Source organism: Pseudorca crassidens, chromosome 2 (genome assembly GCF_039906515.1).
Source record: "Pseudorca crassidens isolate mPseCra1 chromosome 2, mPseCra1.hap1, whole genome shotgun sequence".
Lineage (NCBI taxonomy): Eukaryota > Metazoa > Chordata > Mammalia > Artiodactyla > Delphinidae > Pseudorca > Pseudorca crassidens.
Window position 1 is genome coordinate 137,963,097 of NC_090297.1, and position 25,210 is coordinate 137,988,306.

General features: G+C 35.7%; 1 protein-coding gene across 8 annotated transcripts in view; it reads left to right on the top strand.

Moving 5' to 3' along the window:
* The window catches only part of SMG7 (SMG7 nonsense mediated mRNA decay factor), a 71,483-nt gene that overhangs the window by 26,791 nt on the left and 19,482 nt on the right, over window positions 1-25,210 (top strand). For all 8 annotated transcript variants that reach the window (XM_067728868.1, XM_067728873.1, XM_067728872.1 and 5 more), the window contains 7 exons: window positions 4,826-4,857; window positions 7,255-7,372; window positions 9,127-9,259; window positions 17,391-17,562; window positions 19,133-19,204; window positions 20,314-20,464; window positions 20,849-20,984. In XM_067728868.1, the coding sequence (XP_067584969.1) occupies window positions 4,826-4,857; window positions 7,255-7,372; window positions 9,127-9,259; window positions 17,391-17,562; window positions 19,133-19,204; window positions 20,314-20,464; window positions 20,849-20,984 (814 nt within the window). Of the gene's footprint in view, window positions 1-4,825; window positions 4,858-7,254; window positions 7,373-9,126; window positions 9,260-17,390; window positions 17,563-19,132; window positions 19,205-20,313; window positions 20,465-20,848; window positions 20,985-25,210 lie in introns of those variants that run through there.

The window sequence follows — 25,210 nt, forward strand, 5'->3', positions numbered from 1 at the left end:
TGTTCTCTCCAAGAGTATTGTTTCAGATGGTTAGCTTTAAACGTATTTGATTATCACTGAATGTTTCAAATTTTATTCAGTCTTTTAATGACTTTCTCTTTTAGTGTTTGATAGAAATGCTTAATTTCCCTTATTTACGAACTGAGACAATATATTTAGTATTTTGAAAGCTTTATATTTTATAACTATTTAATAGTGCTATTTTATTATTGAAGGCATGATGATTTTACTTCTTGGATTCTTCATTCATTCATTCTTTTCATTAATTCCTTTAGCTTAAAGTAAGAATAAAAAGGATCTCATGTGGCCACACCTTCTAGAAGCCAAGAGGAAACATTTAAAAACTATTGTCTCTTTATATAAGCATTGTAACGTTAATCTTTAACAATATTGGTCTTTAACAAAACCAGTAGGTCATTGAGGTGTAGTATTTTTTCTTTATAAAAACGTAAAATAATCAAATAGCCAATTTTGTGCTAATCTTTATGAAAGCAGTTGGTATAAGATCACATATCTATTGATTTGATTTCTTGTATATTATACATTATTAAAAAAAACTAAGAGTTGTGTAGGGGTGGGAGAATAGGGATTCCTTTTCTTGTGAGATAATTTTTAGTTTAACCCTCTCACCTATCTAAATGGGTATTTTTGGTACACAGAAAAAGGAAGAGTTAGTGGATAATAATATATAAACCTAACCATGTTTTAAGCAATTTACAAATTAATTCCATCAGAAATATAGCATGGCTTACAAGTACTAACTTTCTGATTACATGAGACTATATTTTAACATAGTCTTCTTTGTGACAAGATTATGACATTAACAAATAAAAATAGATCTTTAGTCTGAGGAAACTGTTATTGATGATTCCTCATATGGGAAAACTGTTTGGTTTGGGAACTTACACATATTCGACTTCTCATTTTTGATGAAGTACTCCCTGAAGCAGGAGAGCCAGAATTTTCTGTAAAGGGCCCAGATAGTAACTGTTTTAGGCTTGGTGAGACATGTGATTGTTGTCTCAGCTACTCACCTCTGCTCTTGTAGCAGAAAGCAGCCATAGACAATATGTAAACGAATGGGCGGGACTGTTCCAATAAAATTTATTTATAAAAATTGATCCAGTGTGAAGGAGGGAATTTCATCCACAGGCTGACCACTGCACTAGAATGTGAATTTTACTTCTTGTGGTCCTTTTGATAAAAATCCCAGGTATTTATTTCCTAATGTGGTCTTTTTAAAAATATCTGTTTATTTAATTTATTTATTTATTATTTTTGGCTGTGTGGGGCCTTAGTTGCAGCACGTGGGATCTTGGTTGCCCTTCGTTGCAGCACGTGGGCTCTTTGTTGCGGTGCGTGGCATGTGGGCTCCAGAGCGCGTGGTCTCTGTAGTTTGCCGCGCACAGGCTCAGTAGTTGGTGGCGCACGGGCTTAGTTGCCCCGCGTCATGTGGGATCTTAGTTCCCCGACCAGGGATCGAACCCACATCCCCTGCATTGGAAGGCAGATTCTTAACCACTGGACCACCAGGGAAGTCCCTGAACCGATTTTGTAATTTAGACTAGTTGTCTTAAATGTTAGGGTTTAATCGACAGAGCACAAAACTGAACCTAGATAAGTCTACGTTAGCTTTTTATGTCATAGAATTTTTTTATTCTAATTTAAAAGAAATAGAAATGACTTGGACTTTGGAGTCAGAAAGAACTAAGTTTGTACTTAATTGTACCTAATTGCTTTGTGACTATGGACAAATTATTTCAGAGCTTCAACTTCCTTGTTTATGGGATGGGAATCATAGGAGCTATCTCCCAGGGTTGTTACATTTTCCATTTAGCTAGCTTTTCACCATTTCAATTTAGCAAGGTTATTTTAGTCATTAACACATGTCTCTTTCAGAACCTAGGAGAGAACTGTGCACAGAAGAGCATCTCTTCCCCTGTGTTAATAAGGAATCAGAACTCTTGGAATTTCAAAATGCTTGAACATTCGTGTCAGATAGTTTTTATGACATTTTTGCACTTTTGTTAGTGTTTGGATTTTTAGTTTTACATTTTTCTTGGGCAGATTATAGTGTATAAAAATGTAGAGTGAAATTTTGATCTTTGTTTATCAAAGCCTAGAAGCCTGCTCCAGAAACTGGTAGAATTATAGTTCTTCTCTTACTGATGGCCCATCAGAGAAGCAGATTATTTGGAAATAGTTCCTATTATATGCTCAATATGATCTTCATTTGACTGGAAATTGGTATCCTCGTTAGGCAGATGTTAGCATACCAAGATGACATTTGTTCATCTTTACAAGCAAATCTTGTTTGGAAAGAGAAAGCAATCATTAGACACATGATCCTAAGTGTATCTTGTATAAACTAGAGTATGTATTTTTAGCTAACATATGGAAGCATTGTGAAATAAGTCCTTTGTAACTTGGCAGCTCAGAATGAAAGGTATTGAATCCAGTGGAGATGCATAAGTAAGGTTGGCTGTCTCAGTATAAGGTTCGTAAGTTAGTACTTTAGGAGGGTTTTGGGGTGGGGGAGGAGAGGAGGTTGTTGGTAGGTTAGGATGTGTGCTATTCCTAAGTATGATCTTAGGTTTTTTTTTTTTTTTTCAGTAAGCGGGCCTCTCACTGTTGTGGCCTCTCCCGTTGTGGAACACAGGCTCCAGACGCACAGGCTCAGTGGCCATGGCTCACGGGCCTAGCCGCTCTGTGGCATGTGGGATCTTTCTGGACTGGGGCATGAACCCGTGTCCACTGCATCGGCAGGTGGCCTCTCAACCACTGCACCACCAGGGAAGCCCCTGATCTTAGGTTTTAAGGGCATAAATCAAATACTTTGTGAGGTGTTTTTTTTTTTTTTTTTTTACGGCTAAAGTTTAACACTCAAACTAGGCTTTATGGATAATGGAATTTGATGTGATGTTACCTTTTAGGACTAAGTGTAGCTGTTTATTTGGTATTGTTCATTTATATTGATAGTTCTTGTGGTTTGTGGTTTCTATATCATCCTATTGTGATTCTATTTGAAAGCTTAATTTTTAAAAAATATAGATATCTTTTTAAAAGCTAAGAAAACAAAAAGATTCATGTTATGTTTTGATGAAGCTAAAATTCACAATTGTTATCAAATAATAAATTACATAAAGCATTTACAGTAAAACTTATAGAATCTCTAAATATTCTCTAGCTTTTATGTCAAATTTTGTTTTTAAAAATGGAAATCTCGTAAGTTTATATACTTACCTTTTTAGAGTATATGAAAATAATTTAGCCTTTTTCCTTTCTTCACTTAAAAAATATGTATTGAATGCCCACTATGTAGGCAAAGAAGTTGTGATGGTGAGCATTCCTAAAATCTGTGATACACACTGTAAAGAAAAAATACAAGTGCTTTGAGAGCATAAAACAGGAATATCCTTCATGTATGCAGGGTTCAAGTAAAGCTTCCTGAGGAAGTAATGTCTCTACTGAGACAAAGGATGAGTAATTAACCAGACAAAGGAGGAAGATGTATTCCTAGCAAAGGGACTCTTCTTTACAAAGGCCCTGAGCGTCAAGGGAGCCAAGCACATTGGAGAATCCAGAAAGAAGTCCAGGGGCTGGAACACAGAGACCCAGGAGAGAAGAGAATAATGGTAGAAGTAGAGTACAGAGACTCTATTCAGTTACAGAGGACTTTGTAGACCACTTTAATAAAGATCTTGGTTTTTACCCCTAAAAGCAGTGGAAAATCATTAAAGGGTTTTAAGTGCGCAATTGGTGAGGTCAGATTTGCATTTTTTTAAAGATCCCTCTGATATCAGTGGAGAGAGCAGAATGAAATGAGACAAGAGTGAAGTGGAGAAAACAATTTGGTGGCTTTGCAATAGTCCAGGCAAGGGATGGTTGTAACTTGAATTATAGTGACTGAAGAGGAAGTAAAGGGAGAGCTACAGATTCAAGATGTATTTGGTAGGTAAACTTTTTTGGAGTTGATAGATTACGAGGGATTTGAGAGAATGTTATCATGGATGACTTCCAGGTGTCTGCTTTTCACAACTGGAAAGCCATGATACATTTGCTAAGGTACAAATCACTAGAAAGAGAACCAGGGATGGGTCATGAGTTCAGTTTTGGACCTCTTGAATATAGGCAATTCTTGAAGAATTTGGGAGAGAGAAAAGAAGCAGCAGCTAGAGGAAAATCTAGGATAGAAGGTTTTAAAATCTGTGAGAGAATAGGGCATGTTTAAATACTGTGAGAAGGATCCAATAGAGAGGGAAGTTTTTAAATTATTGGAAGAGGGGAGAGAGTAATTAAAGGAGCAGAAGTCCTTAAAAAGGTTAGAAAGAGCATACCTAAGTGTAATTACTGGTCTTAAGTAAGAGATGCAGTACTGCTAGTATTTTAACAAGAGTAAGAAAGAAGAGGGCTCTGTGACTCTAAGTGTTTAGTAACTGGGCATTGTTTTTCCTGAGGTATGGGGCTGTCCTTTGCCGAAAAGAATTGAGGAGAATGGAGATTTGAAATAGTTATAGTGGCTAGTGAATTGAGAAACATAGAATTTCCTGGCCTCATGGAGGGAAAATTTGGAGGTAAACAGTAAGAAAATGAACTCCACTCAGTAGAAGAGTTCACGATGACCCTGTGAACTTGTAAGGAATGGCATCAATTTGCCAAGATCTAATGCTACTCTAAACATTAAAGCAGGGACACTATTTGCAGTGCCACAAATAGAGCTGTTATACATTCTTACTGTCATATATAATTTTACTTAACTTTTAGTGTTACTTATGTTGGGTGAGCCTAGTTTGTTTCTAACTGAGGTTCTTTTTCCCTTTTTTAGGCAGGCAGAAGTCCTGAAGGCTGACATGACAGGTATTCGCTGGCTCTTTTGTTCTTCACAACTTATTTTATACCATTAAATTAAGGGAAGTGTATCATCTTATTATACTACTTGTAGTACTGTCCTGGTTGCCAGAGGGGATGATAACTTACTATTTATTTTAAATATTTATTGTTTTTATACTTTGAATTCTTACTTAGATGGCTTGTCAAAATTTTTATGTTATCTGTGCTACACTGAGTTGAATATTACTTAATTTAATGCATATACTCATTTAATTTTTACAAACTATTTATCAGCTACTTAAGAGATACAGAAAAAATAATTCATATACCATATAAACACAAATATCTCATAGTATTAGATTTATATCTTTGTGTTTATAATTCCCCAAACTTGAATAGTAGGTAAACCTTCAGAAAAAAATGTTTGCAGGAAAACTCTAGCAAATTGAAAGTCCTTGAAATTGAATGAGCTACCTTGCCACTTTTCTTTCTTTTCTCACCTTTTTTGTTTTGAGTAACAGCCAAGGTGTTTTTGAAAGGATAACTGGAATTAGTCACTAAAAGGAGCAGATGAATTTAACTCCAAAATAAGGAAATATATGGCAATAACTATGTAGTGATCAATATGTTCTCTATAACAGCATAACAGCAATACGCTTTCTATAACCATCCTAAAATGTAAAAAAAAATAAGTGCTAATGGATCTCATGCTAATTTTTGAAGATTTTAGTTCTGCAGTGAAACCTGCAAAGAGTTAAACTTGTAAGCAGCATACCTGCCAAAATTTACAACCAAGAGGAAATGGGCTATTTAGATCTCTTTTTCTCAACCTCTAGAATTGCAGGCTAATGTTCTAAGAATTTTAGGTAATCTCATTGTCATCTTGCTCAAGAAAAATAATGGAAAAACCAAAAACACTTTTTATAGGTTTATAGTTCTTCCCATTATTAACATAACTGTCATCATCTTCCGTACTATGGATTCTGATGTCAGCTCTGAGCTACTGTATTATGCTCTTGTATTGGCATTGTAAGCATAATCTATATTGCGTGACAGAAATTGTGCATGGAACAATGTTAAGCCATCTATATACCTTTTACATTTTCTTAACTCTTGAACACCCGCAGTAAGTAGGCTTAGGGTTTGACTTTTGTAGGGGACATTTGACCTGCCCAGAAGGTGACCTGTCCTTAAGATACTAAGTCTGCTCATTTAAATGACAGTGTCACTGATAGGTCAGAGTTAATGATCCCTTACATTCCTTTTCCTGCAATCAGTGAATTGAAGCAGGGTTGAATAAATCTATAAATCTATTTATTTAGTCATTAAAAGCTTAATAAGGAAGGGACCGAGAACCTGATACCAAAAAATAGACCCTATTTTTTAGGAGCCAGCAAACTCTTGTAAGGATTAACTCTGATGTCTGGGAGTTTCTGTATGCAGAACAGGATTATGCTGGCTGTAGATACTAATAGCAGACCTAAAGGAGAGTGAAGATTATGCCATTGTGCAGCGGCAAAATACTAAATGCAACCAGACAGGCTAACTAGCAGCCGGAAATATATAATTGCAAAGGCCATTATTAAGTTCTTCTCTTGAGGCAGCTCACTGTCAATTATTGCACTCATAAGCCTAGTAATCAGAAAGGCTAATGTGCCTTGTAGGACTCTGGCAGACAATATGGCCCCAATTTGGTATTACATATAGTTATAGCCTGACTTTCTGATTTCATCTTGCACCCAGTCTCTCATTTGGCCTCTTGAGCAGTTTAATCACTGTCTGCTACTGGTCCTCATTTACGTTAAATAGCAAGTACGTATTGCTCACAAAAGTGTCTTGGCAAGCAGTCTACCGATGGTTAAAATAACACTCACTGTCAAGACTTTATTGGCTTGACATACATAGGAGAGTAGGAGTAATAGCAGAATGCCCAAACAGCTGCTGGATTGTGAGCTGACAGGAGGATTCTGTAAGGACAATTGTGAAAATGATTCAAAAGAAAAAGAAAGGCTTCTTTGGACAAAGAGATATAGTTATGAGAGTAAACAGACCAACTTGGCAGTCCATCATTTCAAATGGGGTGACTTATTATGAGGCATATGGCTTCCTATGGTATGAATACATAGAAATCCAAACCAAGATCAAAGGGTGAGCCATTCTCTTTTTTTAAGCCTTTTTCATTTCATGGCATTATTTCAAAACTAAAAGACAAATACAGAAGCATTTTGAAACAGATGTAGTCATTAGCCAAAAGGTGAAAGTCATCTGAAATGTAGTAGTATAAAACTTCTGCAGCTATCTATGATATCTGTTTAAAGCATGTTTTTGCTTTGGGGAATGGAGAGTGAAGGAATCGTTGGTGTGGCATAATGGTCTTAACTATCTGTTTATCATCTACTGTTCTGTTTTTGTTTTGTTACTCAGATTCTAAGCTGGGTCCAGCCGAGGTCTGGACATCCAGGCAGGCTCTGCAGGACCTGTACCAGAAGATGCTGGTTACTGATTTGGAATATGCTTTAGACAAGAAAGTAGAACAGGATCTGTAAGTACTATCATTTGGGATGTCCCTGTAAGATCAGGAATCTCACCAAGACTTTAGAATAGAAGAGAACAATTTGGTTGTTTCTTTTTAACCTATTTCAGAGTAAACTTTTTCTATGAAAAAAAAAAGGAAAGAAATTCTAATACTTGTGATCTTTTTGAACAAAATATTTGACCATTGATATTACTTTAGATACAGTCTTAGGTAGCAAGAGGAGAAATGTTTAGAGTTGAGTTTTATTAAGGTCTTCAGGGCGTACCATAAAAACAAATTTGTATGTGTTTCAAGTACTAAGAGACAGTGTTTGGATTCTCTGTATTGTATTCAGTCCTATATTTGAGCCATGATTTAAAAAAAGAAATACGAAGTAGGCTTTCTTTGATAAATATGATTCTATAAGTTTCTCCCAAAGGAAAATGTGTTTCCATTGTAAGGAAAGTTCTTCTTTTTAATCCAATAAATAGGTGTTTCCTTTTTTCCCCCCCTAATAAGACTAAAGAAAGATTTTGTATATTTAGGCTATTCCACTCATTCTTTCTATTAGGGATGAAATAGTAGATGACCAGATTCCCAACTGAGTAAATAAATGTCTTTCATGGAAGGCCTTGCCTTATAAATTGGAACAAGGACATTAGCCTGGTGGAAAATTAAAAATCAAGAATATTCTTTTCAATAATGCCTGTTACCCTAAGTAGTGGTGAAGATTAGTTTTTCCTATATAGCACATCTAACCTTTATATTGTTAGGAGATCTAGTAATAGAGCTTAATCACAAGCACTCAAACCCATATTTTTGATATTAGAGTCATGGATAAGATGGCATCAAAAATGCTGAGGGAGTGATTGATTGCCCTCATAAATCATTAAAAACCCCAGTGCTTCAAAAGAGCCTCAAAAGCTGCTGTTGATAAAGAATTAGGTACTTTCCAGGTAGGTTGTAAACCCTCTATCTGTGTTTGCTTCCTTCAGCCAGTAATATCTTCCCTCCATCCTAGTTCCCTTTTTTTGTTTTGTTTCTTTGTGATTTCCCCTGTGATTTCCAAATTAGGGAGTGACTGTATTTCACCACAACTGAATTTAAAATGATTCTCTATACAATTCGAAAGGCATTTTATAACAGGATTTTGGTGTGCCATATTTCAGCATTGTGTTGTTTCTTAGTTTGAACAGCCAAAATTGAAATGTCAAAATGAGTTTATATTTCAAGCTCTAACGAAAATATTAACCCCAAGAGAAATAAACAAACTATTAAATAGAACTAGAACTGAGTGCTGTGGGAAATAAGTTTTAGAGAAATAAGAGATATGGCTTAATATTTACAAAAAAATCTCCCCCACCCCCACCCCCAGACATGCCACTTGTTACAGAACACTCACATATTTTTTGACACAATGGTGCAATGTATGGAAATTTGTTAATAGCTTGCTTTTACTTTGGTCTTGCCACTGTAGTTCTAATTTTGTATGAGGATTCCTAAATAGGTTCTAAGTCTAGTAGCCCTAAAAGATTAATAACTGAAGCCACAGTCTGATTATTCGAACATTTGGTAAGTGTTTACTAAGGTCAGTTGCATTCTACTGCTTGTCTAGTCTTGTTCAAAGGGGAGCATAAAGTTATTTAAGTGAATAACTTTAATGCAGGTTTACTGTCTAGTGTGTTATAATTATAACAAACAGTTCTTTCTTGTTCTCAGGGGGACCAGTGTCTGCCCAGTGAGTCACTGCTATACCAAATAGAATTACATTTTGTTTTCAGCTGGAATCATGCCTTTAAGAATCAGATCACAACACTACAAGGCCAGGCAAAGAATCGAGCAAACCCGAATCGGAGTGAAGTTCAGGCAAACCTTTCTCTGTTCCTAGAGGCAGCTAGTGGCTTCTATACTCAGGTGAGTTCTGCACTGTATACCAGTTTTCCTAAAATTAGTAGTGAATATTCTCTTTGTACACATCTTGTTCATATAAGCACTTGGGATACCCACTGTATGGTCCATCCAGGAGTTGATCACCTATAATCTCAGATGAATCAAAATGTCTGAAATTACTTACCATAAGACCTTTAAAACAGTAAAGACTCTGCTCTTAAAAAGGTGATGGTTCAGCTTAAAGATTAGAGGTATTATTGTGTGAATTAAAAAAAGGGTAATGAGAGCAATGCCTTAGTGAAACAGCAGAAGTAGTGAGTTACAGGTGGTAGTAGAGCAAATGTAAATGTATGGGTGTAGTCATTGTGAAAGTAACAGCTATGTTTTGCCAGGTAAGAAATAGTCAAAATTCGTGATATCAAGTGAGTTTTCATAGTATTATATATACAGTAGAATTTATCTGGCGCTTCAGTGCTATTAAACTACCTAAGAAATAGAGCAGCCTTTCCTCAGTTTGAATAGTAAGTTATTATTTATTGTCTTCAGAGACTTTCCTTGTCCTTAATTACATCTTGATATGACTTCTGAATCAGGCGAGGTAAAAGAATAAATAAATCTTTTTGGACAGTGAATTTTATTTAAGCAGAATTCTTTAGAAAACATCATCTCATCCATTTGTAATAGCATTCATAATTTAATTAATAACATGTGTATAAATTCTCATCTTATAATGACAAGACAAGGTTTTGCAGATCTTGCTCCAAAAGAAATTCAAGAACCTACTCTCTGTGCTGCTACTTGACCATTGCTACCTGTATTTTGGCTCCATTTTGGTTTTACTACTTTTTAGAACGAAGAGAAAGAAAAGACTGTTAAAAGATATCAAATAGCCATCACCTTACAGAGATTATTTGTTTTACTTAGACTAAAACATTCATCACAGTTCATCATTGAAAGAACTCAAGTATGGTTCTTGTTCTCAAAATTCATTTTTAAATTGATGCCAACTTTTAGCAAAAGTTGATATTTCTGGAGAGGGGAATTGTGGTTTGCCGCTAACTAATCCTTATTAGCAGATGTTAAAGATTAATTCATTCTACAAGTAGCTATTAAAAGTCTACTCTTTGTAAGGCACAATACTAGACACTGAGAATTGGAGAGAAAAGAGACCATCTTTAACTTTCAAGGGAATATCCAGTCTAAATGAGGAGATGTATACATTAATAGATATAGTGTTTCTTTTGGCTTTCTGATTATAAAAACATGCATACTAATTTCAAAAGATTTGAAAATTATAAAAAGTCAAAAAATTTTCATTACCCTCTCATTCAGGATAAATTACCACTTTTAATATGTATGTTTCTAGTGTTTTTATACTTTCGTACATGGTTGTACCTATTCATTCTTTTATCAGCTTTATAAACATAATGTAAGTTTTTCCTTGTATTATTAAACAGTTTGATAAGCATCTTTGTTTATAAAGCATTTTCTCTAATACTGGATTACTTCCTGAGGATAGGTTCTTCATTGGATGGTGAATTAAATCATTGGATGAGTGGAGCTTTAATACTATATTGATACACATAATTGTTTTCCCAAAAGGTTATCATTTATATTTTTGTATTTCCATCAGCAGTGTATACAAGTGTCTGTCTTGACATCCACTCACCAGTGTTAAATATTTCAATAAAGGCAAATGAATGATTAATTGAATAATTTATACTTGATAGATGGAAAATAATTTTTCATTTAAAATTTAATGTAATCTAATTACTAGTGGTGTTGAACTTTTATATTTTATTACATATTTGTATTTTATATAAATCATTTATTCATTTACTTTTCCCTTTCATTGTTCAGACCCTAGTTTTTTCCATGGTGATTTGTCTGAGCTTTTTCTATATAAGGGGATATTAATTTTTCTTCCTTTTTTTTTGACAAACATCTTTTTCTCCAATTTCTTCTGTTGTTCTTTCATTTTATTTAAAGTTTTTTGAAATACAGAAGTTATCAGATAGTTTTTGTTTTTACAGTACTGTTTTTTCTTTGTCCATTTGTCCATAGATTAGTGGATATTTAACAATAATACTTATATTTAAAAGAACAAATAGATATTATAATTCAAATATTAAAATTTGAAAACAATACCAATATCCTGCAATAGAGTAGTGGTTAAATAAATTATAGCCTATCTGAAAAATGGAATTATGAAACTATTATAAATGGTATTTATGCAGATTTTTTTTTGAGGTTTAGTTTGATGTACAATATTGTTTCAGGTGTACAACATATTAAGGTTATACTCTATTTATAGTTATTATAAATATTGGCTGTATTCCCTGTGCTGTATAATATATCCTTGTAGCTTATTTATTTTATACATAGTAGTTTGTACCTCTTCATCCCCTACCCCTATCTTGCCCCTCTCCCTTTCCTCTCCTAGCTGGTAACCACTAGTTTGTTCTCTATATCTGTGAGTCTGTTCCTTTTTTTTTATATTCACTGCTTTGTTGTTTTTTTAGATTCCACATAGAAGTGATAACATGCAGCATTTGTCTTTCTCTGCCTGACTTATTTCATTTAACATAATATCCTCCAAGTCCATCCATGTTGCAAGTGGCAAAATTTCGTTCTTTTTTATAGCTGAGTAGTGTTTCATTGTGTATGTATGTATGTGGGGACACACACACAGCGCCACACACCACGTCTTCTTTATCCATTCATCTGTTGATGGACAGTTAGGTTTCTTCCGTATCTTGGCAGTTGTATATAATGCTACTGTGAACATTGGGGTGCATGTATCTTTTTGAACTAGTGTTTCCGGTTTTTTTGGATTTATGCCCAGGAGTGGAATTGCCGGGTCCTATGGTAGATCTGTTTTTATTTTTTTGAGACACCTCCGTACTGTTTTCCACAGTGGCTGCACCAATTTACATTTCTACCAACAGTGTATGGGGGCTCACTTTTCTCCACATCCTCACCAGCATTTGTTATTTGTGGTCTTTTTGATGATAGCCATTCTGACAGGTGTGAGGTGATACCTCATTGTAGTTTTAATTTGCATTTCTCTGATGATTAGCAATGTTGAGCCTCTTTTTGTGTGCCTGTTGGCCTGTTGTATGTCTTCTTTGGAAAAATGTCTATTCAGGTCTTCTGCCCATTTTTTAATCTGGTTGTTTTTTGATATTAAGTTGTATGAGCTGTTTACATATTATTTTGGATATTAACCCCTTATCAGTCATATCACTTGCAAATATTTTCTCCCATTCAGTAGGTTGTCTTTTCGTTTTGTTGACTGTTTCCTTTGCTCTGTGAAAGGTTTTAAGTTTAATTAGGTCCTATTTATGAAGATTTTTTTTTTAAGATGAGGAAATTTTGTTATTATTAAGTGAAAATCATGATGTAGAATTATGTGTACATTTGACTCTACATGTTAATTGAATAGCCTTAGCTCAGTGGGGTGTTGACAGAAATGGTATCCCAGCCCCCACCCCCACTTCACTACTTTCAACTATGCTTTGTTGAATTCTGGATTCCCGTCATAACATCTTGGACAGATTTCGTACCATTCTGATTGCTCTTAGGATTTTAAACTTAGTCCAGTTTTAAAACTCCAGTCTCATCTCCAGCTTAAATCGCTTCCTTCCCTCATGTAGTAGAAATTTAAACTGTGAACACAACTGAAGTAGGGAGGGAGGGGTAGTAGGGACTTGCTGCAGCTGGCCCTGGTGGAGGTAGAGGGAAAGCATCCACTTTCTGCAATACATTTTTATATTAGCCATTACACAGACTTGTTTGTTATCTTGAAAAATGATTCTTAACCTTTTTTTTATGATGTGATATACATGTAACACATTTCCAAGGGTTTGATTGGACATTGATAAATCCAGACAAATAAAGCAAGAATCATCATTTTTGTTGAGGGGGCATGTTATTTGCAAAAACACTTTATAAGCAAGTCAATAATAAAATCATTCAAATGTCTCAAAATATTGTTTTATAAAGAAAAATATACAAGTAATCTAATTTTGAAATTTATTTTTTAAAATTTTTATAATCAAGCATTGATCTTTCCCCACTGCATTCCATAGGCAACGGTTGAGTGATCACAACAGTTGTAGAATGAGCAGCAATAAACTTCTTTTCAGATCTCAACATTAATAGGACTCGTTGCTTGCATTTTTTGTTGTTGTTGTTATTTTGGCTTGATAATTGAAACAGTTAATGATGTTGTGAACAGTAATGTTCATACATCTTTTTTGATGACATGCAGTGCAGATTAAGCTGCCAGATTGGGGAAGTACACCAAGTCCAAATCATTGTACAGCCTTATAGACTAAGATGAGTTTTGAATTTTAATCTTAAGTGTAGTTGCAAGCCATTGGAAAGTAGGCAAGGGAATACCATGATAAAATTTGCATTTTTAAAAGATTACCTTGGATATTGTGTGGAGAATGAATTAGCAGGTCAGGAATGGAAGGTAGTTAGCATGCTGCTGTAGTAATGGAAGGTTATTAAGGGATTTTTGAAGTATAGCCAGTAGAACTTCCTGATGGTTTGGATTGGATGTGTGGAATCAGGGTAAGGGAAGAGTCAAAGATGACTTGAGTTATCAGATTGAGCAGCTAGCTGACTGGTTATACCATTTACTGAGATAGGGAATACTGAGGAGAAGGCAGCTCTATCCATGTTACATTAGAGAGATGCCTGTTTGAGAGGAGGGGTCAAATAGGTAATTAGATAAGCTTGGAGCTCAGTGAAAAGGGCAGGGCCAGAGTAAAATTTATGATTACAATAAAGAACCTTGACTTAGACATTAGTGTTTGGCATTGAAACCCATGGGACTAGGTGGGGACAGGTTTGGCACAGGAGGAGCCACATTGCAATAGAAGAAGGTCAGAATGGTGCCTTGGAAGCCAGAGAGAAAAGCATTTCAACAAGAGGAAGGGGTGATCAACTCTGTTGAGTGCTACAGAGAAGTCAAGTAAGGTGATTTAAAAGTGATCAATTAGATTTGACAATATGGAAGTCATTGGTGAAATTAATGAATACCATATTTCCTCATTTCTAAAACTTTTTCATATTTTAACACCTCTGAGATAGGGATAAGTTTACAAATGGTGGTCAATCACCATTTAATTGGCATTGGGTTTTTTCCCCTCAATGTTATGGAAATAATAGTTCATCTTATAAGTTATGGTGTCTTGGATTTGATGAAATGTGACTGCAGTAGAGGTCTTGAGATAGAAATCTGAGTGGAGTGGATTGACAAGAGACTGATACATGGTTATCCTGTGAAGATGATTTTGACTTAGATATTTTGTTAACTATTTAAAGCATGGTTCGGGGGGGATGAATTGGGAGATTGGGATTGATATATATATATACACTACTATGTATAAAATAGATAACTAATGAACACCTACTATATAGCACAGGGAACTCTACTCAGTGATCTGTGGTGACTTAAATGGAAAGGAAATCTAAGAAAGAGTGGGTATATGTGTACATACAACTGATACACTTTGCTGTATAGCAGAAACTATCACAACATTGTAAAGCAGCTATACTCCAATAAAAATTACATAAATAAATAAATAAATAAATAAAAGCATGATGCCTCGAGTCAGAACCAAACTCCCAATCGAAGTAAAGATGTAACATCATGCAGTATGGGTTTTTTTAAAAAACATCAAAGAACAGAACAGTAGAGTAGTCCTTGTTCTAAGAAAATGGGAGCCCAAAAGAAAGCATTATCATTAAGTTTCTATAGTAAGTTAAAAGATGGTATTCTGTATCTTCATAGTTATTTCTCAGTTCTTAGTGTAGAGTGAAGAGCTAATAGTATAAAAGAGTTTTCACCGAATAATTGCCAAATATAGTTTTGTTCAACTTATTAAACATGTGTTTCTCTTCTTTAGTTCCACTTCGTTTCTGCCTCTAAACTAGTGTTCTCTCACCTGGAATCCTGAACCAGCAGGAACTTTTCTGGTATCTCTACCTACAACTCCTGGGTTCTGGCAAAAATTTTATTATAAGACATTCACATGAAGTTTCAACCATGCTTGATTTACTTTTCATGAACTTTCTTTTTTCTTTTTGATAGATATTCAACCTTGCCTAATTTTCCAGTCTGTTAAGTACCTGTTGAACTCAGTTCTTTATGCTGTGTTATGTTTCTTCTTGCCATCTTCCACAATCATCAGTTTTTGGGTTTCTTCCATTTTTTGTTCCTTTCTTGTACTTCTTGCTTTTTTATATTTCCAGACTCTAGCCATTCTGGGCACTAATTTTGTTCACTCAGTTTTATGTCAGCAAATTTCTTGCCCATTAGAAATGTACAGGTATAAGTAAAGATGTAGATAATTGCTATGCTTCATGAGAAGGGAATACAGGATTTTATATTTGGTTATGGAGGTGGTTTTTATATTAGGAAAACGGTGGGACATTTTATATCCTTCTGAGTTGGGTGCTCAAGGTGTTTTATTTTGTATTGTGAATTCTGCACATATTAGAGTGGTTGATAGAATCAAGATATTTCTAATTCTGTAACCTTAGTCAAATGACTCGATATTTTTGTTTTCGTATCCCCATCTGAAAAAGTGGAGCTTCATATCTGCATACTGTATTGCTACCAGTTTATCACAAGGAGAAAGTGAGACAAATGTATCAAATAACCCAGGGAATGAAGTTTATTATAAATGAAGAATATTCTGTTGGCTTATGCTGTCATGTTTGGTATCTTTCCCTCCCTTCCTCCTCTCTCCTGCTGTTTCCTCCCTACTTTATATACCTGTCTTGCTCATTTAGCTATGAACTCTTTAAGGACACAAATTTTATTTTACTCATCTCTGTGTCTCTATTGCTTACCATGGTGTGTGATACAGTAAACAAATATGTGAATGATTATATTTGTAAGTAAATACTTGAATGAATGAGACTAGAATGTGAAGAGCTGTGTGGGGGGCAAGAATGAAACCCTTGAGGGGATTAAGGTGGGAGAAGAAAAGCCTTTGAATGAAGGACACTGAAAATAAATGATTGGCAAGATAAAAAGAACTAGAAAAGCTCCATGATCAACCATAACATCAACTGTTTTAAATGTAGCAGAGAGATCCAGTAAGATGATGACTAGAAAATGTCCATTGTATTTGCTTATTTATAACCAGTTGTCATACAGACAACAGTTTCAGTAGAGTGGTTGTGGATGTTGGAATGAGGAGAGAAGAAGGGGTTGTGTGGAAGTCAGATCATAATGGACTAAGGAGTGAACAGAAATTGAGAAAGTAGATATGACACGTGGACTCTTTTGAAGCAATTTGGTTCAGAAGAAGAAGAGACATTAGAAGGCTGCTAAAGGAGAAATCTAGAGTCAAGGGAAAGTGCTTTCGTTCTGTGTGTTGTGGGTTTTTTTATAATAATACTTATTGTTTATTTTTCGTGGGCAGCACTTTATAGGCCACAGCAAAGAAGCTTGAGAAGTTGAAAGTAGATTTAAAAAATGAGAGGATGACAGGCTGGAGACAGACAAGAATGAAATAGCATGCTCAGGCAGAGAAATTATCTCTGACAGGGAAGAGGAACCCTCTTATACCATAAGACTAGAGAAGAAAGGAAGAAAGAGTGGGTGCTCTACATAATATCGGAAGTTCCTTCCAGATCTGTAGTACCATGAGATCTTTTGTGTATGCAAAGGCACAGGTTGACCTTGGGCTTAACAAAATAAGTCTCAAGAAACTCCTGAAGTCTGCCAAATATGTTGGTTTGTATTTAAGTCAAATTTGTAACCAACCACCAGTGTTTAATGGGTTTTGTTTGTTTCTAAGAGGAAAAGAAGATAGATAGATAGATAGATAGATAGATAGATAGATAATTTCATGGAGTTGCTTGCTGAATGAGTCTGAATACCCCCCTTAAGTGGTCCTTTTTTTAATGCTGCTTTTCCTTTTAGATGTGCATCTTGGATTGCTCTAATACTTGAGAACTCAAAAGATGTGATTTGTAATGAATGTTACTAGTTATCCTATGAAAGGTTATCCTATCTCAGGTGTCGGTAGTATGTGATATTAGTTACACATGCAAACTTTACTGTTAGAGCACTTCTGACTTACCGGTTCTGACTCAATACTAAATCTTGCTTATGTTCTCCTTTTAGTTATTACAAGAACTGTGTACAGTGTTTAATGTAGATTTACCATGCCGTGTGAAGTCTTCCCAATTGGGAATTATCAGCAATAAACAGACGCATACCAGCGCCATAGTGAAGCCACAGTCTAGCTCCTGTTCCTATATCTGCCAGCACTGCCTCGTCCACCTTGGAGACATTGGTGAGCCATTGGTGTGAAGGAATTGATAATGCATTCATGCTTTTCTTTGGAGTAGTCACAGAAAGAAATTATTTTCCTTTAGAAATACACACACAACTTAAATTGTCATAAGAGGAAACTATAAAATGTATTTTAAGGAACCTAGATTTTCGGAATGCTTTGGGACTGGCAAAGGATCTTGAAGGAAGTAACTTCCATATTCAGATTTAAATTTTATTCAGACTTTATGCAGATGTAGGCAAATAATAAACCAGCAAAAATGTAACCAAAGCTAAATTTTTCAGAGTGGTACCGTAATATTTTCTAAAGTCTGTACTCCTTTGGAATTGTGGGGTTTATAAAAATTAGTCATTCTGAAGCTTAGATTGCCTTTTTTTCCTTCCTACCAGTGCATTAAAAGCTCATTTTTAATTGTTTCCTCTTTACAGTTAGATTTGTATTTCCATTTTATATATTTTATCTGGGAATGTTATATAACTTATTTATTCTTGTTCATTCCTTTAAGGTGACCTAAAAGGGTTGTAAAACAAATTAACTATGGGATTATGTTTTGGCTGTCCTCAAATAACAAGGAATGGAGAGCATTACTGCTTTAAGTTCAAAGATTTTAGATTTCTTGATGTCATAAATCATTGACTTCATGAGAGGTCACATGAAAGTAAGCACTAAAATTTCTATAGGGAGATTCAGTGAGTAGTATATTTAGGTTGGTTTTGCTTTCAATGTATTCTTTGCACACACATAAATAATATTGCAATAGGTATGAGGTATTTTTCTTTTTCAAGAAGATTTATTTATTTTTGGCTGCATTGGGTCTTCGTTGCTGCACGCAGGCTTTCTCTAGTTGTGGCGAGCGGGGGCTACTCTTTGTTGTGGTGCACGGGCTTCTCATTGTGGTGGCTTCTCGTTGCAGAGCTCGGGCTCTAGGCGCGCGGGCTTCAGTAGTTGTGGCACACGGTCTCAGTAGTTGTGGCTTGCAGGCTCTAGAGCGCAGGCTCAGTAGTTGTGGTGCACAGGCTTAGTTGTTCCGCCGCATGTGGGATCTTCCTAGACCAGGGGTCGAACCCGTGTCCCCTGCATTGGCAGGTGGACTCTTAACCACTGTGCCACTAGGGAAGTCCGGTATGAAGCATTTTTCAAAATCACTTTATAAGATATTGAAGAAATACATAAATTTCAGATCATATTGTATAGTGTTTTTTGTTTTGTTTTGTTTTTAAGTGCCATATAACTCACCCCTTCTTGTGGGCCGGCTCCAGGTCACCAGCATAGTCCATAGTGGGAGCTGGTGATGCATGACACTAGAGGACCTGAAAAAGGGGGCTAGGTAAGCTTTAAAATTGGTTACATGCTGAATGTCCCAAATAGGGAAGGCCGGATAGACACTTCACACATAATCCTATAGTTAATTTGTTTTAAAATATTTTCTTTCTTTAATCATCTTAATTTAATTTTAATGTGTTTATTAATTTTAAATTGTTAAACTATAGCTGTTTTGGAAATATTACCCTAATGCTTGTTTTATCTGTTTGTTTGTTTTTAAACTAAACTTTCTTTTTCCTCCTCTCAGCTCGATACAGAAACCAGACCAGCCAGGCAGAGTCCTACTATAGGCATGCGGCTCAGCTTGTCCCCTCTAATGGTGAGTGGGCCATGTCAACTTGTGGTTGATTATGACACTTTACTCTAGATATAGAAAAATGGTAAATAGTTCAAGGCTCATCTTTCAAGTGTTAAGAAACCAAAAAAAACGTTGAGTTTTGGTATTGATTATTATATTTTTCCTTTTAACTGTACATTCTCTGTAACTGGAAATAAATTTTTTAAACTAATATTATGATTGTCAGTAAAGCAATATAAATAGAATATCTCCTAATGTGATCTAAAATTGTTTCAACAACTCTGGCTTCCTTAATTACTTATAGAATAATTTTCTTTTTTTTTTTTTAAATATGTGCCTGATTTTTTTTTTTTTTTTTTGTGGTACGCGGGCCTCTCACTGTTGTGGCCTCTCCCGTTGCGGAGCACAGGCTCCGGACGCGCAGGCTCAGCAGCCATGGCTCACGGGGCCCAGCCGCTCCGCAGCATGTGGGATCTTCCCAGACCAGGGCACAAACCCGCGTCCCCTGCATTGGCAGGCGGACTCTCAACCACTGCGCCACCAGGAAAGCCCCCTAATTTTCTTTTTAATACCATCATTTCCCTCCTAGAAAAATCCTCTCTTATTACTAAAAGATAATGCTTTTGTCCTTTGATGGCTCCCAAGATAGGCATTAGCAATGATTCTTGAATTAAATTACTGTAGATGTTTGGTGATCTACATTCTTGTTAAGCCACGTTGAAAGTCCTTTAAATTCTAAAGGAGCCGCTTGAAGGCAGGGATGGCAGTTGGACAAATTATTTCATGTTGTCTGTGGCTGCTTTCCCACTACAATGGCAGAGTTGAGTAGTTGTGATGGAGACTCTCAGATCCACAAAGCCAAAAATATTTATTGTCTAGCCCTTTCTGAAGTCTTATTTGAACTTATTGTGCTCTTCATCCTAACTATGTGACTTTTCAACCTAAATACAATATGTACCATAGCTGAAGTGTGTTTTACATTATGCCATTTTTAATGAGGTAGTCATGAGATTTACTTCATAAAATACTCCCCATTGTTAATATAAAGATTTAAAAACTGACCTTCTATGTTCTGATAGCAAGACTTCATGCATTTTGGGTTGCTTTAGAATCTTAACTTTCTCCTCTAGGTCAGCCTTACAATCAGTTGGCTATCTTAGCTTCTTCCAAAGGAGACCATCTGACCACAATTTTCTACTACTGCAGAAGCATTGCTGTGAAGTTCCCTTTCCCAGCTGCCTCTACTAATCTACAAAAAGCACTTTCTAAAGCACTGGAAAGGTAGGGTTGACTTTTCCAAGAGGACTTTGTAACCTGGTAGCCTTTACCCCTCAAATTTGGGCATGTAAGAAATAATGGCCAGTTACCTATGCTTCTTTTCTCTTAGGTTTGCCTAATTTCTAAACATATACATTACAATAGTTTTGCATGTAGTCATCACTGAATTTCAACCAGTCAGCCTCTGATTTGTTCCCAGTGGAGGAGTACAGGCTGCTGAGTACTGACTCATCTGAGTGTGTTGCAGTTGAAAAGTCAGTCAGTTGCCGAATCCTCTCCTTGAGTCACAGGTGCTCAAATAATGTGTTTTTGCAAATCGAAGTCTCCTGTAAGAGGTTTTAGCCATTTTGTTGCTTAAGATTCATGGAAGTTTTTCTTTCGTTTCAGCCGGGATGAGGTGAAAACCAAATGGGGTGTTTCTGACTTCATCAAAGCCTTTATTAAGTTCCATGGTCATGTGTACCTGAGTAAGAGCTTGGAAAAGTTGAGCCCTCTTCGAGAGAAATTGGAAGAACAGTTTAAGGTTAGATTTTTTTAAATAGAGAATTTTTTGTCTTGTCTAAATGAGGAAGCGTAAGATTTGGAGGAGGCTTACTCCCACTTTTTATGTCATTACTTAATTGCAAACTGTTGATAAAAACTAAATTTAAAGCATGTGAAATTCTTGCATACAGCATTCCTTCAGTTTAAACTGAGGTGCTGTCTATATAAAGAAATACAGCAGCAGTGTTTTCACTAAGTAGCTGAAAATATCATTTGGCAGAAAATATCATAGTGGGAAAAAACAGTTTTTCCTCCTTCCTTCTCAGACCAAGCACCTTTCTTTTCTCAGTTTTGGAAGTCCTACATTTGATGGTTTCTGTATTTAGATATGATTGTTACCTACTTCATAGATAGTAATCCCATTCTGCAAACCGAGCACGTTGTTCTCATTGTGCTTTGATCTGTCAGAGTTTGTGGTTGATTGAAGGAATGTAATGAGAGTTTCATTCAGCAGGAATATGTTGTACTAATTTGTATAAGGAGATAAAATTAAGTAACCTTTGTTCTATTTATATATATGAAAATAATTTTTTACTAGTATATTAAATTGGCAGTTTAAATGTAGTATAATTTATATAATATTGGAGGAGTCAAAATTAAGTATTAGTATTAATTTTATTTTTAGTTCATTTATTCAACAAATATTTGACTAGTATGTATCAGTCACTGTTTTAGTCACTAGAATCAACAGTAAACAAGACAGTCTCAAAGAACATTTTATATTTCCTGGTTACTTCTGAGTATCTATACACTTGGGGAATTGTCTGTAACTACTTTACAGTTTTATAAGTATTATAAAAGTTTCACATTCCAGAGATTGTTGAACTTAGACAGTTGAGATAATAAATTAGCCAAATATAGTCAGTGTGAAATAGTTTTTACAGATAGTCATTTTTAGCTGATACTTTTTGTGTAAGAGATCATACTAAATAACTATAATAGACATAGTTTGTTTTAAAATAAGCTTCTAGAGCCTCCTTCTGTTCTTTGCTTCTCTTAGTGACCTATTTAAATTTAGCCCATGATTTATAGAGTTGGGTACATGAAAGAAACAACCAACTTTTTAAAGCCCTAGGCTGTTCAGCCTAGAAAGAACAAACAAGGCTAAATAGTTTCATTATAAGTTTTCAGTTCTATGAAGGATTATTTTAAAATAACACACCTTTGTCTTCTGAGGTCAGAAATAAAATCTTAAAATTAAATAAAGACTGTAGGGGGTTACTGAGGGGGTCTCTCTTTTGAGAGATTAAGAGTCGGATTGACAGCCATCTTTCTTGGATGGTTTAGATGCAGTCCCATTAACTAGCAGGGAGTTGGACCAGAAGACGTTTTGATCTTGCTTCCAGCTCTTGTTCTGTGAAAGATATACTCCCTAAATGGGGAGGAAGGGGGGACCTACCTTAGTGAGATCTTCTCTATGTAAGTTATTCTTGTATAGAATCTAGTCAATTTTGTATTTGGTTCAACCTCAAATACTAATACTCTCTTCAGATATATTTCTGAATGTGAAGTTCTGGTGGGTGTATGTGGGCAGTTGCTAAAATACACTTTGAAATATCATTCCAACACTCTGAAGTTAAACATAGTATGAGGCAGATCTATTTTAAACCTCACCCAGTACTGAAATGTCAGAAGAAAGTTGTTGGAGTGAAATTTTAGCATAGTTGAGTAAGTATTTCTAAAGCCTTCATAGATAATTAGTATTATCCACATGTAAACATCAGTGTATCTGTCTAACTAGCAAGTCTTTAGCTACTAAGCAGAAACGTGTACCAACTTGAGGTTCGTTGAAGGACTTAAGGCCTGGGATTTAGGAATTGAGATACAAGGCTTTTTCTGTCTGTTAAATGTGTGCTGTTTCTTAATGGTATTTAGTTCAGTATATTCCTCAACTGCTATTGAAAGTGTCTTTGAGGAACAATAAGTCAGTTCCAGTTTGATTTTGTTCCCAGGGCACTCCTCTTGTTTACTAAAATACAATCCAAATGTTATGAAATTACATATTTACTTCTAAAGGTCTGGGTTATTCCTTCACTAAGTGTTTGAGTACCTACTGTCTACTGTGTACTTTTCTGAAGCTCTTAGAGATATACAGGGGAGAACAAGACAAAGTCTGTGTGTTCATGAACTTACATTATCATTTGCTAGTACTAGGCTGCACTCATATGCTTTAATGTTTCTGTGCATACACTAGAAAAATTTTTTTAAAGGGCTAGGATTTGTTCGGTAGGACATCACCTTCTAAAATAAATGCCAGTGGATTTATAGATACAAGGGATACATTGCTATAAACTATACTTACAGGAAAAAATGCTTTTTGAAAAATACAAATTAATATTCTCATGCCAATATTATGCATTTCTGTAAACGATCAGCTTGATCTGTAAACTATACTTACAGGAAAAAATGCTTTTTGAAAAATACAAATTAATATTCTCATGCCAATATTATGCATTTCTGTAAACGATCAGCTTGATCTATAAGGTAGACATTGAAGGAGAAGTTTTGTGGGAGAACTCTGGAGAAGAGATAGCATTTCAGGACATTCGGAGTAGAGGAGAGGAAAGAAAAATGGTCGATATCTTTAGAAAAGGAGTGAGCATTCTTGATGTATAAACTGGAAAGGCAGATGACGAGGAAACAGAGATGATAGGGAGAACAGAGTTAAAGAAAAGTAGAATTGTATTGTTTTCCAATGATAACGTGAAAGGTCTTATTAGTAGAATTATAGAACTTATTCTGGATATTTCAGATTCTAAAAAAAAAAAAATCTCAGAATAGGCTAAACAAAGGCAGCTGTAAATTTCTGAGATGGTAGGATCTCTTGTCACTGCTGGTAGAACTGTAAGTAGTTTTCTATTTCCCACCATAAGGCTAGTGACAGTGAATCGCCCACTTTCTCCAAAAATTTTCCCTGGGGAGGGAGAGTACTTGGCTATGCTAAAGTGTAGGGCAAAGCCAGGTATTATCTCTAATAGCTATCAACTTTGTTAGGAACTTGTGTTTGAAAAATATTTTATATGGGAGTAATCTAAATTTCTGTAGATATTAAGGTAGAAGGGTGATGAAGTTAAGGCTAACTGAGAGCATGTAGGTGAATTTTTCCATATAGTGCTTATTAGCAGGTCACTGTGAACACCTAGTTATTAAGTAAAAGAAATTTGATTATGAAGAACATGCTTTTCTAATAGGGGAAAATGTAAGTGTAATAATTTGTTGAAGCACCTATAACACTTGTTAATGATTGCTTTCGTTTACCATTTACCCTGTGTTCCAGATATGTTCTTGCTGTCTCTCTCATTTATAAATAAGTTTCTTTTGGGACTTCCCTGGTGGTCCAGTGGTTAAGAATCCGCCTTCCAATGCAGGGGACGTGGGTTCAACCCCTGGTTGGGAAACTAAGATCCCACATGCCTCAGGGCAGCTAAGCGCACGTGCTGCAACTACTGAGTCTGTACATTGTGGAGCCTGCGCACCACAACTAGAGAGAAGCCTGCACGCTGTGACAAAAGATCCCGCATGCTGCAACTAAGACCTGACAGGGCCAAAAATTAAATAAATAAAAAATATTAAAAATAAATAAATAAGTTTCTTTAAATGTGTCAAGCCTTTGAAAGAGTAAATCTTATGACAAATTTTTTAAGTCACCTATTAGGTGCCAAGAGTTCAAAACATATTTTTTGAGTCTTTTTATTTGAAATTTTGATTTTCACTCTGTGCACCTACTTTCTAGTCATTGGTCCCAGTTTAATATTTTAGTATGTTTGCATCTCTTATAAAACAGCTTCTAATGGATTAAGATGTATAAATTTATTGATAGTCCCCTAAAATGTTTGTCTCAGATCATATTAAAAAAATATACAGGGACTTGCCTGGTGGCGCAGTGGTTAAGAGTCCACCTGCCAATGCAGGGGACACAGGTTCGAGCCCTGGTCTGGGAAGATCCCACATGCTGCGGAGCAACTAAGCCCATGCACCACAACTACTGAGCCCATGTGACACAACTACTGAAGCCCTCACGCCTATGAGCCCATGTGACACAACTACTGAAGCCCTCACGCCTAGAGCCCGTGCTCCGCAACAAGGGAAGCCACCACAATGGGAAGCCCATGCACTACAATGAAGAGTAGCCCCCACTCACCGCAACTAGAGAAAGTCCATGCGCAGCAACGAAGACCCAATACAGCCATAAATAAATAAATAAAT